The sequence below is a fragment of the Oncorhynchus keta genome, chromosome 3, assembly GCF_023373465.1.
Source record: "Oncorhynchus keta strain PuntledgeMale-10-30-2019 chromosome 3, Oket_V2, whole genome shotgun sequence".
Taxonomy (NCBI): domain Eukaryota; kingdom Metazoa; phylum Chordata; class Actinopteri; order Salmoniformes; family Salmonidae; genus Oncorhynchus; species Oncorhynchus keta.
Window position 1 is genome coordinate 23,366,170 of NC_068423.1, and position 15,554 is coordinate 23,381,723.

Consider the following 15,554-nt stretch of genomic DNA (forward strand, 5'->3'; position numbering starts at 1 on the left):
TTGGTCAACTGTGGGAATTTTAATTGTAATATACCGAAACAAAAATAAAATATGCTAGATTTAGTATGCAAAACTAACTATTCCATTGGCAAGCACGACTCAGGCCCGTACACAGACGGGGGGTCATTACCAATCAGAGCTGAAGGAGGCCTATATGCAAATAGCGACGGCCAAATATGTATCTGTGCCAGTCACTTTGAACTGGACTGTGTTTATAGCATGAGCGGTCGTGAGTTGATGCGCTTGTTTTGATATCAAAGCGAGAGCTGCATGTAGACACGTGTGCACATTTGTTCATATCCATTTCTAGTTAGTGAGTTATTATCCCAGTTATAGATCATTTGTAGTCAGCAATGGGAGAGTGGTTGCTTCCAACAAGAGCACAAAATGTACGCATTTCTAGCTATATTTGAAAAGCCAGTCAGGTAAAGAGCTTTTTATGTCTTAAAGGGGCAGTGTTGTATTTTGAGATGGTCTTAAATAAGCTAAGTAGCCAATAGGCAGAGAGTAGCATAATTTGTCTCATTCTCTGTAATAATGGTATGGGAATAATAATTATTTTATTTTGTAAAGTGATTTCTTCAGTCAGCTCCTTGTCTGAGGGACCAAGTGGAATAACAGGTTAAAATGTCAAGCCCTGCATGTTTTTTCTTCTTCAAAAGTCTCATAGAATGTAGGCCTACATTGAACACCACACTGCTACTGTAGTCTGAACGATAGAACAGCTATTTCCATGTTAAAATGTTATGGGATACATTTTTCTCCATTGTTTTTAATGGTCGACCCCTCTGGTAGTACTACATTATGATCAAATAGCCACAGTAGGCCACTTGGCAGTTTTCACAGTAAACACTTGACAGTGACAAAAAAAAATTGAGTGAATGTTGCTCGGTAGTACAAATGACTCCCTTATACTATATACCCAGTACTACATACTACTCCCTGATACATACTCAGTACTTCACATTACTACACTATATAGAAGGGGGCGGCAGCGTAGCCTAGTGGTTAGAGCGTTAGGACTAGTAACCGGAAGGTTGCAAGGTAGTAACCAGAGCTGACAAGGTGCAAATCTGTCATTCTGCCCCTGAACAGGCAGTTAACCCACTGTTCCTAGGCTGTCATTGAAAATATGAATTTGTTCTTAACTGACTTGAATAGTTAAATAAAGGTAAAATAAAAAATATACACTGAGTGGACAAAACATTAAGAACACCTTCCAAATATTGAGTTGCACCCTCCCTCCCCTTAGAACAGCTTCAGTTCAACGACACTTGTATACTTTTTCACCCAATGAATGGCACACACACACAATCCATGTCTAAATTGTCCTAAAGACTTAAACATCCAAGACCAAATATCTTTGAACGGAGTATGGTAGCAGGCGCACCGGTTTGTGTCAAGAACTGCAACGCTGCTGGGTTTTTCCCACTCAACAGTTTCCCGTGTGTATCAAGAATGGTCCACCACCCAAAGGACATCCAGACAACTTGACAAAACTGTGGGAAGCATTGGAGTCAACATGGGCCAGCATCTCTGTGGAACGCTTTCGACACCTTGTAGAGTCCATGCCCCAATGAATGGAGCCTGTTCTGAGGGCAGAAGGGGTGGGGGGGGTGAAACTCAATATTAGGAAGGTGTTCCTAATGTTTGGTACACTCAGTGTAGAGCTAAGGCTGTTGCGTTGTTTCAGTGTTAAACTGTTGGAGCTGACTAACTTCCATGAGGGCTTCCGTGAGGCGCTTCCCTATTGGTTGAACAAGGCCTTCAGCACCACTCAGGACAGGGTGGAGAGAGCTGTGCAGGTGGACCAGGTAACATACTGTAATAACATAACACCTAGTGAAGCAGTATAATTAAGCAGTAAGGCCCGACGGGATGTGGTATTCGGCCAATATACCACGGCTAAGGGCAGTTCTTAGGCAGGACGCATCGCAGAGTGGTATATTGGCCATCACAAACCACCGAGGTGCCTTATTGCTATTATAAACTTGTTACCAACGTAATTAGAGCAGTACAAATAAATGTTTTGTCATACCCGTGATATACGGTCTGATATACCACAGCTGTCAGCCAGTCAGCATTCAGGGCTCGAAAAAGCCCAGTTTATAGAATAGATACCAGGTAATATTTACTGTACACCTTGAAGCTATGTGAGATACTCAACCCGTCCACCCTCTCTTCCCCCAGCTGCAGCCGCTTCAGTCGGGGATGGTGCCCATCAAACACAGCTCATCAGCCGTAGACCTGGTGGCCTGTGTCCAGCCCATCTGTCAGCTGTGGGAGCAGCTCTCCTGGCCAGACCCTGAGGAGGCCTTCATGCTAATGGTCAAACTCACTGAGGTAGTGCATCACAAAAAATGCATGATCATGCAAATACACATAGTATCTCATCACAATCAGACAAGAACGTGCTCTATCATACTTGGGGCTCCCGAGTGGCGCAGTGGTCTAAGACACTGCATCTCAGTGCAAGAGGTGTCACTGTACCAATACCTGTTCAAATCCAGGCTGCATCACATCTGGCTGTGATTGGAGTCCCATAGGGCAGTGCACAATTGACCCAGCATTGTCTGGGTTTGGCTGTCATTGTAAATAAGAAGTTGTTCTTAATTGACTTGCCTAGTTAAATAAAGGTATAAAATACACACATTTAATATTGTTGGTATACAAGATTTAGCTCATTTTAGTGTGTGTGTGTGTGTGTGTGTTCAGGACGTGTGTAAGATCGTGGTGAACTACTGTCGTATCCTGAAGGAGCGGGTCAGAGAGCTGTCTGAGAACTCTGACCACAGCAGCGCTGTCAACAAGGTGAAGGAAAGAACCCTCCTCCTTCATATCTCTTCCACTTTCATTCCTCTCTGCTCAATCTTTCTTCCCTCTTGTCCTTCTCTCTCTCTATCTCCTTTTCTCTTAACTACATTCAAGTGAATTAATTGTGTTAATTGCCACCTCTTTGTGTCTCTCAATCTCGCCCCTCCTCCCTTCCTCCCTTCCTCTCCTCCTCCTCCTCCCTCTGCTCCCCTCCCTCCCTCCGCTCCCCTCCCTCCTCCAGCTGTGTGTAGTAGTGAATGACTTGGAACACCTGAGGTCGGTGCTGACCCGCCTGCCCCAGCAGCTCAACTGGGCAGCGCTTCGAGAACGCACACGTCACGTGATAGGGGACCCTCAGTTCCACAACGTGCTCCCCTCACAGCTGCAGCATGCACAGGGGGTCCTCAGCAGAGAGATACGCTCTGCCTTAGAGACCGTTGGACGGAAGGTAGGAGGAGAGAGGGCTGGGGAGGGTTTAGATGGAGCGGAGTCAAAAGAGACCCAGACCATATTGAGAAATTGGCCTATAATCCCGTTCTTCAATATAGAATTTCAAGTCTCTCTGTCTCTTTCTCTCTCTAGCTGAATTCAGACATTGAGACATACGTCCGCAGCATGTCTACTCGATGCAGACTCCCCTCCAAGTCCACTGAAGATGTAAGAAACTATCATCATTACTCCATTTCCAATTCAGCGATACTGCATTTATAGACAACCATTTCCTTTTGTGTTATGATGATTAGGACTCTATGTATTGGGCTATCGTGTCACATTACCTAGACTTGACCCTTTATCTCCAGAAATTAGAATGAAAGCAATAGAGTACCACAGTATGAGTCATAATACCCATAAAACCTAGTGGTCAAACAAGGAAATGGTTCCAATCGTTTTTTTCCATAGAGGATTTTAGAAACACTTAAAAAAGGGCCGTGTTTAGTGAAGGCTCACCCTGGTGTGATGTTTTTACAACCGTGTAAATCTCTCTAGGACAAGCTGACATTTGTCAATACATTCACCGGCCCCAAAATGAAATGCTAATTCGCTGATAATATGGCTATCATACAGAACTACAAATGCCATGATGCTCTGGATGAGAGTGACAAATCGAGGCAAAGGTAAGAATCTCTGGATTAACTATCTAATATAAACTAAATTTAGGAATTCATATATTGGCTACATTTGTTTAAATTGACAAATCTGTAAACTGTCTTGGGCAAGTTTTAAATGTACACAATACCTGTTAGAAACGGTGTCAGGTAGAATTTGCAGGATTTTGTCATTTTGAACGATGTCTACTTTGATGCTAATTATAATTTTAGAATTTAAGTATAAATAGAGCCGACTATATTGATAAAAGTCACCTTGTCCTAGAGAGATTTACATGGTCAACAAAACATCACACCAGGGTAAGACTTCACAAAACAAAGCCCTTATTATAGGAGTTTCTAAAATCCCCTAAGGGAAAAGCGATTGGAACCATTTCCTTGTTTGACCGCTAGGTTTTATGGGTATTATGACACTTCCACTGTGTGGCTCTATTGTCTGATGGTGCTGGACCATCTGACATAAAACAAATAAAATGGGAGAGTTTGTTAAAAACCTTTTATTTAAAAGCTTTTCAAATCCAGGTCATGTGACATGATTGTCAGAAACACAGGGCCCTAGTTTACGATTAGCTGATGTAAACCATGTCACTGTACTGCTCCATACGTCCACCATCCCAGGCTGTGGTTCCTCTGATGAAATATCTGGAGAAAGAGCTGCAGTACATGAATGAGAACCTGGTCCAGGAGAACTTTAACAGGTGTATACACACACACACACCCCTGTAGTACCCAACACACACACTCACTCACCTGTGGTTCAACCAGTACTGAGGATGTATTACCCTCTGTGTTCTTAGAGCAGTGGTTTACAAGCTTTTGAAATATTTTCATCTCCCCCTTCCTTCCTTCCCCAGTCTGTTGACTCCATTGTGGACTAACTCCATAAGAACCTTATACCAGGTGGCTACACAGCAGAAACAAGAGGAAGGACTCATGGTGTTCTGTCAACGACTGCAGTACACACTCCAGGTTAGTATAGTACTGCAGTACACACTCCAGGTTAGTATAGTACTGCAGTACACACTAAAGGTTAGTATAGTACTGCAGTACACACTCCAGGTTAGTATAGTACTGCAATACACACTCCAGGTTAGTATAGTACTGCAGTAAACACTCCCGGTTAGTATAGTACTGCAGTACACACTCCAGGTTAGTATAGTACTGCAGTACACACTCCAGCTTAGTATAGTACTGCAGTACACACTAAAGGTTAGTATAGTACCGCAGTACACACTCCAGGTTAGTATAGTACTGCAATACACACTCCAGGTTAGTATAGTACTGCAGTAAACACTCCCGGTTAGTATAGTACTGCAGTACACACTCCAGGTTAGTATAGTACTGCAGTACACACTCCAGCTTAGTATAGTACTGCAGTACACACTCCAGGTTAGTATAGTACTGCAGTACACACTCCAGGTTATTATAGTACTGCAGTACACACTCCAGGTTAGTATAGTACTGCAGTACACACTCCAGGTTAGTATAGTACTGCAGTACACACTCCAGGTTAGTATAGTACTGCAGTACACACTCCAGGTTAGTATAGTACTGCAGTACACACTCCAGGTTAGTATAGTACTGCAGTACACACTCCTGGTTAGTATAGTACTGCAGTACACACTCTAGGTTAATACTTTAAGAAAAGTACACACTTCATGACAACTCTGACTGTGTTGCAGTGTCTGGAGCAGTGTTTTTATGCTGAGGGGAACGGACTGCCACTGGAGACCCTACACACAGACGACTACAAAGTGAGTTCATGTTGGTTACATTGCACAGTATATTGTTAGAACTTGGTTCTATAATAAGGGCCATGTAGAAAAACCTTGTGTTATGAACGCTGTACAATAACCCTCTCTCTTTCTGCGCTCTCCTCAATTCATTCAGACTCTGAAATCTCACTTGACACACAACTCTCTCAACTGCCAGCAGCTCATAGAGAAATTCCTGGATAGGAAAGTATGGGAACAGGTAAGAGTGTATTCTACTTGTGTTGCAGTGAAAAACCATAGCTATACAGAATACATTGGATTGAATCGGCATTTGTGTAACAGAAAGTTTACAGTGGAGAGAAGTATGGCGCGGTCACACTCATCGCATCCTACAGGAGGTCTGACCTTAGACTTCGAGTGGAAGTGTTGAACGCAGCTAATCTCCTACCCATGGACTCCAACGGTCAGTGGTTTCCTCTCCTTGTCCCTTTTACATCGACATAGATCAAGGCAAAGGACAAGACAGGTCTTCTTAAAGATCCGATATCTCTGGTGTCTCTCTCCCTCCTCTCCAGGTTCCAGTGATCCGTTTGTCCAGTTGTGTCTGGAGCCTCGTCATGTGTTCCCCGAGGTGGAGCCTCGCACCACCCAGATCAAGAACTGTGACCTCAACCCTCTGTTCGACGAGGCCTTCGAGTTGTAAGCCCTATAGCTCCAACTGCTGTCCCCTTCCGTCGCTACATTGGTGGCAGCAGATAATCCAAGTCTCTCAGATCTTTGTTGAAAACATGTTAAGAGTTACAACCACCTTTTGCGCTTCAACCTCGTCTCCTGCCGTTTCCTACCCTCAGGAACTATACAGGTAATCAATCTCTCCCACATCCCCCTCTTTGTCTTCTTCTCCATGTACCCTCCTGCCTCCCTCCGTCAGTATGGTGTCAGTGGAGCAGTGTCAGGCTGCGGGGGCGTGTCTGGTGGTGACCGTGTTGGACTATGACACCCTGAGAACAGACGACTTCGAGGGGGAGGCCTTCCTGGCTCTGAGGGCAGTGCCGGGTGTCGGAGGGGGGCCAGGGCACCAGCCAGACCCTTCTCCGGCCCAGATACGCCTGCCGCTCACGCACCCCAAACCAAACGGTATGATCTGGAATTAAGTTGTGTGAAAATTAACACATACTTGCATGATACTGAAGCGTGCTCGTTTCGTCCAGATGACAGTATCCTGAAGCTGTTGGAGTCGAGGAGAGGAGAGAGGGAGGCCCAGGTGTTTGTGAAGAGACGCAGACAGAGACTAAAACAGTCACAGGAGGAGAAACAATGAGCATAATAACACAAATAGACATGTATTTTATTGTTCTATACCAAAACAGACTCAATGAAACGCTGTTGCTGGATGCAGTAAAGGGATGGACTGTGTGCCAGGTGTGTGTCTGTGTATAGTGCCGGTGCTCTCAACAGTGATCATGTCTTTTCACCAGATAGCAACACAAGCACACACAGCCCTGCTGTATCCAAAGCAGAGGTGGTACCTGATAACTGGTGTGGTCGGTGCATGGGGCAATTATGACATACAAAAACAATGTATATTTGACACCTGTTTGAAATACTGTGAAATATTCAAATGCTTACAAATGTAAATTATGCCCCGCCCCCCAAAAAAATTACAGAAACTAAATGGCATTTGAGTTAACATGAAGCGCCTTGTTATTAAATTAAACTAATATACATCATTTTAAAGACTACACAATTGACTAGTATATTTTTCAAGATTGTGTTGTTAACATGCCCCCCCCCCCCATCCTTCCAGTTAAAGAATATTACAGACAGCAAACCTGAGTCAGTCACGTACAGAAACTACTCGTCACACACAGGCGGCTTCATCCAAATGGTCTAAACGGGGCTGTCGTTCCTTCATCTGTAATTTCTTTATAGACTTCCACCATATTCCCTTCCTGTAGTTTCAGATCAGTGCAAAGGGTGAAGAAGCCTTTTTAAACTATTGAGATGCTTGCCTATTCCTCCTCTGACTAGAAGCCTCGTTAGCAAAACGATAACTACTGACTTTGCCTTCACTTCTCTAGAAAAAAAGCATTAAAATTCTCTGAAAAATAGAAGATATTTTTTATTTGAACTGTAAAAAAAAAACGAAGGAATTGTACTCGCAGCTGTCTTCAGCGGTGGTCCCTATCGCCTCGATCACACCGACAACGTACTTGTGGAAAATAGTACGCAGCATCATCTGGATGTGTGTACAACAACAGTTCAACATTCACCTTCTGCTACCATTTCTGTCAATCCATCTATGCATTCAGTTTGACTCATACAATGGATAAATGTTCCCATTGTATGTTACCTCGCCGAACGCACCGTAACTTCCTCTACAACGCAATTCTGCAAGGCAAACGAAGCGTTCCAATAAATGTACTTCTGGAGTGCCAAAACGTAATGACGCTGTCGGTGTGATCGAGGCATTAGGCCGTAGCATCATGGAACAGAGGTCAAGCGTGCCCTTTACTGACTCTGAGTCAGTTGTGTGGTTTAGTTCGTAATGGTGAAAGTCAGGTCTGTAGTGAGGAGAATCATTTCTTATGCACAGGCAGTGTTTTGAGTAAAAACATTTCTGATCTTGAATCATTTGACTATAGGGACAGCAGTCTGGTCTCTGGGTGAGGATATCTGATCTAGGATCAGAGGTAAGAAACAACAGAGTATCTACCTATACTCCATAGCGTTAGAACAACTGGTTTGGATCTGGTCTAAAGTCAGTCACTTAGTTTTAGGGTCAACTGGGCTGCTTTGAATAAGTGACAAGGGCTGTTCTGAGATCAGTGTTGGGGGATCCGCCGAGCTGCAGCTAGTTGAGGGGTTAGGTCAGGATAACTGATCCAGGGTCTGTTCTGGGCAGAGGGGGCACTCTGCAGGGCAGCTGTCACACTGCAGACCGTGTCTACAGGGCTGAGAGACTGAGCCCTGCCCTCTACACAGCACACAACACTGCCTCTGCTTTCTATACACCACCTGGATGGTGGGGTGAGAGAGAGGAGAAAAGAAGGAGAGAAAGGGGGGGGGGGAAGAGAGAAGAATAAGAGAGAGAGACAAAAAGACAGAAAGAGAAAGAGAAAAGCCTGCTAGTTACTTGGGGAATGTTTCACATCAACAAGCATGGCTCTGTGTGTATGTGAGCGTATCCCCTACCTGCTCCACGGTGTGTAGACATGTACAGAGCTGGGCCTGCAGACTGACCACACACTCTTCAGGCAGTCTATGGATCAGCTGTAGCTGGTGCAGGGCCAGGTGGGGGTTTTCTCCTGTCCTCATGCCGTCCAGCGCCTCCTGGAGGAAGGAGGTCTGTCTCTGCGCCTCCTCCTCATCCTGCCTGGCACGCTCCGCTTGTAAAGCTAACCTACCGGACGAGCCACGAGCCTCCTCCGCATCCGACTTCAACGCCGCCCATGCCTGGAGTGAGAGAGTGATGTAGACAGGGAGCGTGATGGGAGAAACATGAGAAAAAAAGGGAGCGTCAGAGCGATCAAAGAGGAAGGAAGAGAGACATTTCTTAAGACTGACCCTTTTTATGGTTTATTGGTGTCACACACACACACACACACACACACACACACACACACACACACACACACACACACACACACACACACACACACACACACACACACACACACACACACACACATACTCCTCGTACCTGTGGTGTATGTCTCCAGGTGTGGCCCCAGTGTTTCAGTAGTCTGTTAGCATCGTCTAGTTCCTGTCTGACCCGGGCTGCCTCCATGCTCTGACCCATGGAGGGTGTACCGGGAGAACCCTGGCCTGACGGGTGCTCCCAGATACTACTGCTCATACCATTCAGACCTGCAATACAGGAGACACATGAGAAATATTTATTAAGTTGAGGTGTCTCTAGAAAGTACGGGAAAATGTTGGGGCACATTTTTAAATCACCTCTAATCTAACAGACAAATACAAGATCTAAAAATATGTCGACAAACCTAGAGAGCTATGAGATGACCCCAAGAAGCTGTTTTCTGATTGGCCGGGCTGCGACAGATGAGCGGAGAAGAATGGTGACTGGCGGGCTCTAATTGGTGTCGAGGGCGAGGGTGAGCTGAAAGGGGCGGAGCTGCAGAGGGATCCTGGGATGTTGACAGGAGCCGAACTCTGGAGCTGGTTCCCTCCTGCAAAATCAATCAACAATGTAATCAATCAAACATTACAATCACCTCAGGTAGGTGTGTGTATCTGGGCTCCATACCCACCCAGCATGGCTCGGGGCAGAGTTGAGCTGCTGGCCAGGCTTCTCTCCAGGGCAGACATCCCAAATACATTCAGGTCCAGGTCATCCAGAGCTGACTCTACAAAACAAAACGTTTAGTTACTCAGATCTGTCCCACACAAGGGCATCCATTTTGGTCGCATGTGCTCCTAGATATTTCTCTGTGCGACCTGACATTTTAGGAGCACCAGTGTGACCAGGAAGAGAAATCTCCCAGATAGTAATTGTCTTACATGTAAAGAATATGAACGAAGGCATCGGGGATGTTTGTATTTCTGGTAACTTCATGAAGACGACACAGGAATCCCTCTGTCTACCACTTAGTGTAGCCAGCCAGTCATTTCTAAAGGCCTTCCCAGAAAACCTTCCAAATAGCAAGTAGGCTTACCTGGCAGAATGAGATGACATCCTGATGATTAGTTTCAATCGGATGGTAGTTTGTTTTTTCTAACTCTGCTATTGTACATGCAGTACAGCAACACCACCAGCCAAACTCGTGTCTCTTGAGGTGGGCAACTGACATTAAAGGGCAACTATACCCTCCTAAATATTTACATATTTTTCTTCGCCAGACCTCAAAAGTGGTCTCCTAATGTGGTTTAAGCATTGTTGTGGACTTTGAACATCCATTTCTGTTGCTTTTCTATTTTAAAAAAAAGTGTGATTTTGAGAGTGAAAACCAGAAAACATATTTGATATCCAAAACCCGGATAAAGTGTGGATTTTGGTGTTATGGCGAATAAATGTATTAGCTGGTAAAATTCTGAGTGGCTGGTAGATTTTTTAAAGCTACCTGCCAGTGGACCAAATAGTTTGTTTGTAAGGCCCTGTTCAAAAACCATGTCGACAGTCAGTTCCAAAACCATTCACTGGCATCAGTCTTGTTACCCCATTAGCTAGCTAGCTAACATCCTGGTTACTTTACCAGTATATCTAAACATCTGGGGGCACAGAAAGGAAAAAGGATAGCTTCTTTAGAAGATCAATGATCATTGCAATGAATGAGTGACTGAGGCCTTACATATCACTCACAAACTTGACGCTCTTAAAGAGACAGTGTAGAATTTCCAATGTAATGCATCTCAATAGATAATGCTTTTACACAATGTAGAAACTTATTCTACAAATGACTTTGCAGATTTTTGTATCAACATTTAGCTTTTTATAATAAATATTTCTAGAGCTCAACATGTGCCTCAAAAGTAGCTAGAATTCATTTGGGCCTCATACGCAATATCTCAATTAATTACAAAAATATATATTCTTGTGCTCCGGGATTGTATGTTGTGCTCCTAACTATTTTTAAGATGGGAGCACCAGTGCTGCCAATGATTTTTTTTTATTTAGAGCCCTGGTCCCATGGCAATCAAGTGATCCAATGTCAATATTCTTTATAGATAACCTATGTAATTGCCCCTCAGGGATAAATATCGTTTTTTTTATTGAATGGAATTTTAGGAAGTAAACTACAATAGTTAGCTACTTGTACAGTGGCCAGCTCCTCTGACATTAAGAGTAATACGAGTTGAAAGAGTCTTCTGTGCCTACGTGACTGACTCACCAACTACAGACAGAATGGTGTCGCTGTGGTGGGGTAGAAGGGCAGTGCATTGGCATTCATGCCTGAGAAAAGGCCTGGTGCTGGGGCTCCGTGGTGGCCCTGGTGGAGGGGTCCTGAAGGAGCCGGGCTGGGAGGGGTGGCTGACAGGCTGGAGGGAACACTGGAGGACAGACTCAGAGGACTACCCACTGGGAGGAACACCAGCAGGTCCTAGAGAGAGACAGAGGGTGGTGCTACAATCATTATGCAGACTAACAGTGGGTTGGGTATAGTTATAGTATAGTTTGTTATAGTATAGCTGTAGTATAGATAGTTATAGTGCAGTTATAGTTCATTATAGTATAGATAGTTATGGTATAGTTAGTTAGTTATAGTATAGTTAGTTATAGTATAGGTAGAGTATAACTAGTTATAGTATACTTAGTTATAATATAGCTATAGTAGTTAGTTATAGAATAGTTAGCTAGTTATAGTATAGTTAGCTATAGTATAGTTATAATAATAGCTATAGTATAGTTATAATAATAGTTATAATAATAGTTATAGTATAGTTATAATAATAGTTATAGTATAGTTATAATAATAGTTATAATAATAGTTATAGTATAGTTATAATAATAGTTATAGTATAGTTATAATAATAGTTATAGTATAGTTAGTTATAGTAATAGTTATAGTATAGTTAGTTATAGTAATAGTTATAGTATAGTTATAATAATAGTTATAGTATAGTTATAATAATAGTTATAGTATAGTTATAATAATAGCTATAGTATAGTTATAATATAGTTATAGTATAGTTATAATAATAGTTATAGTAATAGCTATAGTATAGTTATAATAATAGTTATAGTATAGTTACAATAATAGTTATAGTATAGTTATAATAATAGTTATAGTATAGTTATAATAATAGTTATAGTATAGTTATAATAATAGCTATAGTATAGTTATAATAATAGTTATAGTATAGTTATAATAATAGTTATAGTATAGTTATAATAATAGTTATAGTATAGTTAGCTATAGTATAGTTATAATAATAGTTATAGTATAGTTAGCTATAGTATAGTTATAATAATAGTTATAGTATAGTTATAATAATAGCTATAGTATAGTTATAATAATAGTTATAATAATAGTTATAGTATAGTTATAATAATAGTTATAGTATAGTTATAATAATAGTTATAGTATAGTTAGTTATAGTAATAGTTATAGTATAGTTAGCTATAGTATAGTTATAATAATAGTTATAGTATAGTTATAATAATAGTTATAATAATAGTTATAGTATAGTTATAATAATAGTTATAGTATAGTTATAATAATAGTTATAATAATAGTTATAGTATAGTTATAATAATAGTTATAGTATAGTTATAATAATAGTTATAGTATAGTTAGTTATAGTATAGTTATAATAATAGTTATAGTATAGTTATAATAATAGTTATAGTATAGTTATAATAATAGTTATAGTATAGTTATAATAATAGTTATAGTATAGTTATAATAATAGTTATAGTATAGTTATAATAATAGTTATAGTATAGTTATAATAATAGTTATAGTATAGTTATAATAATAGTTATAGTATAGTTATAATAATAGTTATAGTATAGTTATAATAATAGTTATAGTATAGTTATAATAATAGCTATAGTATAGTTATAATAATAGTTATAGTATAGTTACAATAATAGTTATAGTTAGTTAGAGCAATAGTTATAGTATAGTAATACTAATGGTATAGTTATACTAATAGCTATAATATACTTAGTTATAGTAATAGTTATAGTATAGTTAGTTATAGTAATAGTTATAGTATAGTTATAATAATAGTTATAGTATAGTTACAATAATAGTTATAGTAATAGTTATAGTATAGTTATAATAATAGCTATAGTATAGTTATAATAATAGTTATAGTATAGTTATAATAATAGTTATAGTATAGTTATAATAATAGCTATAGTATAGTTATAATAATAGTTATAGTATAGTTACAATAATAGTTATAGTTAGTTAGAGCAATAGTTATAGTATAGTAATACTAATGGTATAGTTATACTAATAGCTATAATATACTTAGTTATAGTAATAGTAATACTAATAGTTATAGTATAGTTAGTAATAGTTATAGTATAGTTATAATAATAGCTATAGTATAGTTATAATAATAGTTATAGTATAGTTATAATAATAGTTATAGTATAGTTATAATAATAGCTATAGTATAGTTAGTTATAGTATAGTTATAATAATAGTTATAGTATAGTTACAATAATAGTTATAATAATAGTTATAGTATAGTTATAATAATAGTTATAGTATAGTTATAATAATAGTTATAGTATAGTTATAATAATAGTTATAGTATAGTTATAATAATAGCTATAGTATAGTTATAATAATAGTTATAGTATAGTTATAATAATAGTTATAGTATAGTTATAATAATAGCTATAGTATAGTTATAATAATAGTTATAGTATAGTTATAATAATAGTTATAGTTAGTTAGAGCAATAGTTATAGTATAGTAATACTAATGGTATAGTTATACTAATAGCTATAATATACTTAGTTATAGTAATAGTTATAGTATAGTTAGTTATAGTAATAGTTATAGTATAGTTATAATAATAGTTATAGTATAGTTACAATAATAGTTATAGTAATAGTTATAGTATAGTTATAATAATAGTTATAGTATAGTTATAATAATAGTTATAGTATAGTTATAATAATAGTTATAGTATAGTTATAATAATAGCTATAGTATAGTTATAATAATAGTTATAGTATAGTTACAATAATAGTTATAGTTAGTTAGAGCAATAGTTATAGTATAGTAATACTAATGGTATAGTTATACTAATAGCTATAATATACTTAGTTATAGTAATAGTAATACTAATAGTTATAGTATAGTTAGTTATAGTAATAGTTATAGTATAGTTAGTTATAGTAATAGTTATAGTATAGTTAGTTATAGTATAGTTATAATAATAGCTATAATATACTTAGTTATAGTAATAGTAATACTAATAGTTATAGTATAGTTAGTTATAGTAATAGTTATAGTTATAGTAGTTATAATAATAGTTATATTATAGTAGTTATAATAATAGTTATAGTTAGTTATAGCAATAGTTATAGTTATAGTAGTTATAATAATAGTTATATTATAGTTATAGTATAGATAGTTATAGTAATAGTAATACTAATATTTATAGTATAGTTAGTTATAGTAATAGTTATAGTATAGTTAGTTATAGAAAGTTCTAGTATAGTTAGTTATAGGATAGTTAGCTAGTTATAGTTACAGTATATTTACAGTATAGTTATCTATAGTATAGTGATAGTATAGTTAGTTATAGGCAGCTATAGTATAGCAATAGTTATAGTATAGTTATAGTATAGTTAGTTATAGTCAGTTATAGTATAGTAATAGTATAGTAATAGTATAGTGTGTTAGTCAGTTATAGTATAGTCATAGTTATAGCATAGCAATAGTATAGTTGTAGTATAGTTAGTTATAGTAAATTATAGTATAGTTATAGTAATACTATAGTTAGTCAGTTATAGTATAGCAATAGTATAGTTATAGTATAGTTAGTTAGTCAGTTATAGTATATTAATAGTTATAGTATAGTAATAGTGTAGTTTGTTAGTCAGCCATAGTATAGTAATAGTATAGTTATATAGTTAGTTATAGTCCATTATAGTATAGTAGTAGTTATAGTATAGTTATAGTATAGCAATAACTATAGCAATAGTATAGTTTGTTATATTCTGTTATAGTATAGTACTAGTTATAGTATAGTGAGTTATAGTCAGTTATAGTATAGTAATAGTTATAGTATAGTAATAGTTATAGTATAGTAAAAGTTATATTATATTATATTATTATATAATATATATATATATTATTATAACCCTTACTTGGAAGTGTACTTCGCCAGACTGCCAAGAACCTTGCCCTCATCCAGGCCAAGGTGGCGAGACACGGTAGTGATGACACCATAGGCCTTGTTGATCTCTGCACCAGACAGGATGCTC

General features: G+C 38.3%; 1 protein-coding gene and 1 pseudogene across 1 annotated transcript in view; one reads left to right on the forward strand and one right to left on the reverse strand.

Moving 5' to 3' along the window:
* Window positions 1-7,365, forward strand: part of LOC118363462 (protein unc-13 homolog D-like) — a 17,124-nt gene extending 9,759 nt beyond the window's left edge. The window contains exons 22-34 of the mRNA XM_052493298.1: window positions 1,694-1,814; window positions 2,191-2,343; window positions 2,716-2,811; window positions 3,056-3,262; window positions 3,397-3,471; window positions 4,539-4,618; window positions 4,775-4,889; window positions 5,603-5,674; window positions 5,811-5,894; window positions 5,978-6,098; window positions 6,211-6,334; window positions 6,567-6,772; window positions 6,847-7,365. Coding sequence (XP_052349258.1) covers window positions 1,694-1,814; window positions 2,191-2,343; window positions 2,716-2,811; window positions 3,056-3,262; window positions 3,397-3,471; window positions 4,539-4,618; window positions 4,775-4,889; window positions 5,603-5,674; window positions 5,811-5,894; window positions 5,978-6,098; window positions 6,211-6,334; window positions 6,567-6,772; window positions 6,847-6,956 — 1,564 coding nt within the window. The 3' untranslated portion in view covers window positions 6,957-7,365. The remainder of the gene's footprint in view (window positions 1-1,693; window positions 1,815-2,190; window positions 2,344-2,715; window positions 2,812-3,055; window positions 3,263-3,396; window positions 3,472-4,538; window positions 4,619-4,774; window positions 4,890-5,602; window positions 5,675-5,810; window positions 5,895-5,977; window positions 6,099-6,210; window positions 6,335-6,566; window positions 6,773-6,846) is intronic.
* A 73-nt stretch (window positions 7,366-7,438) lies between these two features.
* The window catches only part of LOC118363470 (putative E3 ubiquitin-protein ligase UNKL), a 46,174-nt pseudogene continuing 38,058 nt past the window's right edge, over window positions 7,439-15,554 (reverse strand).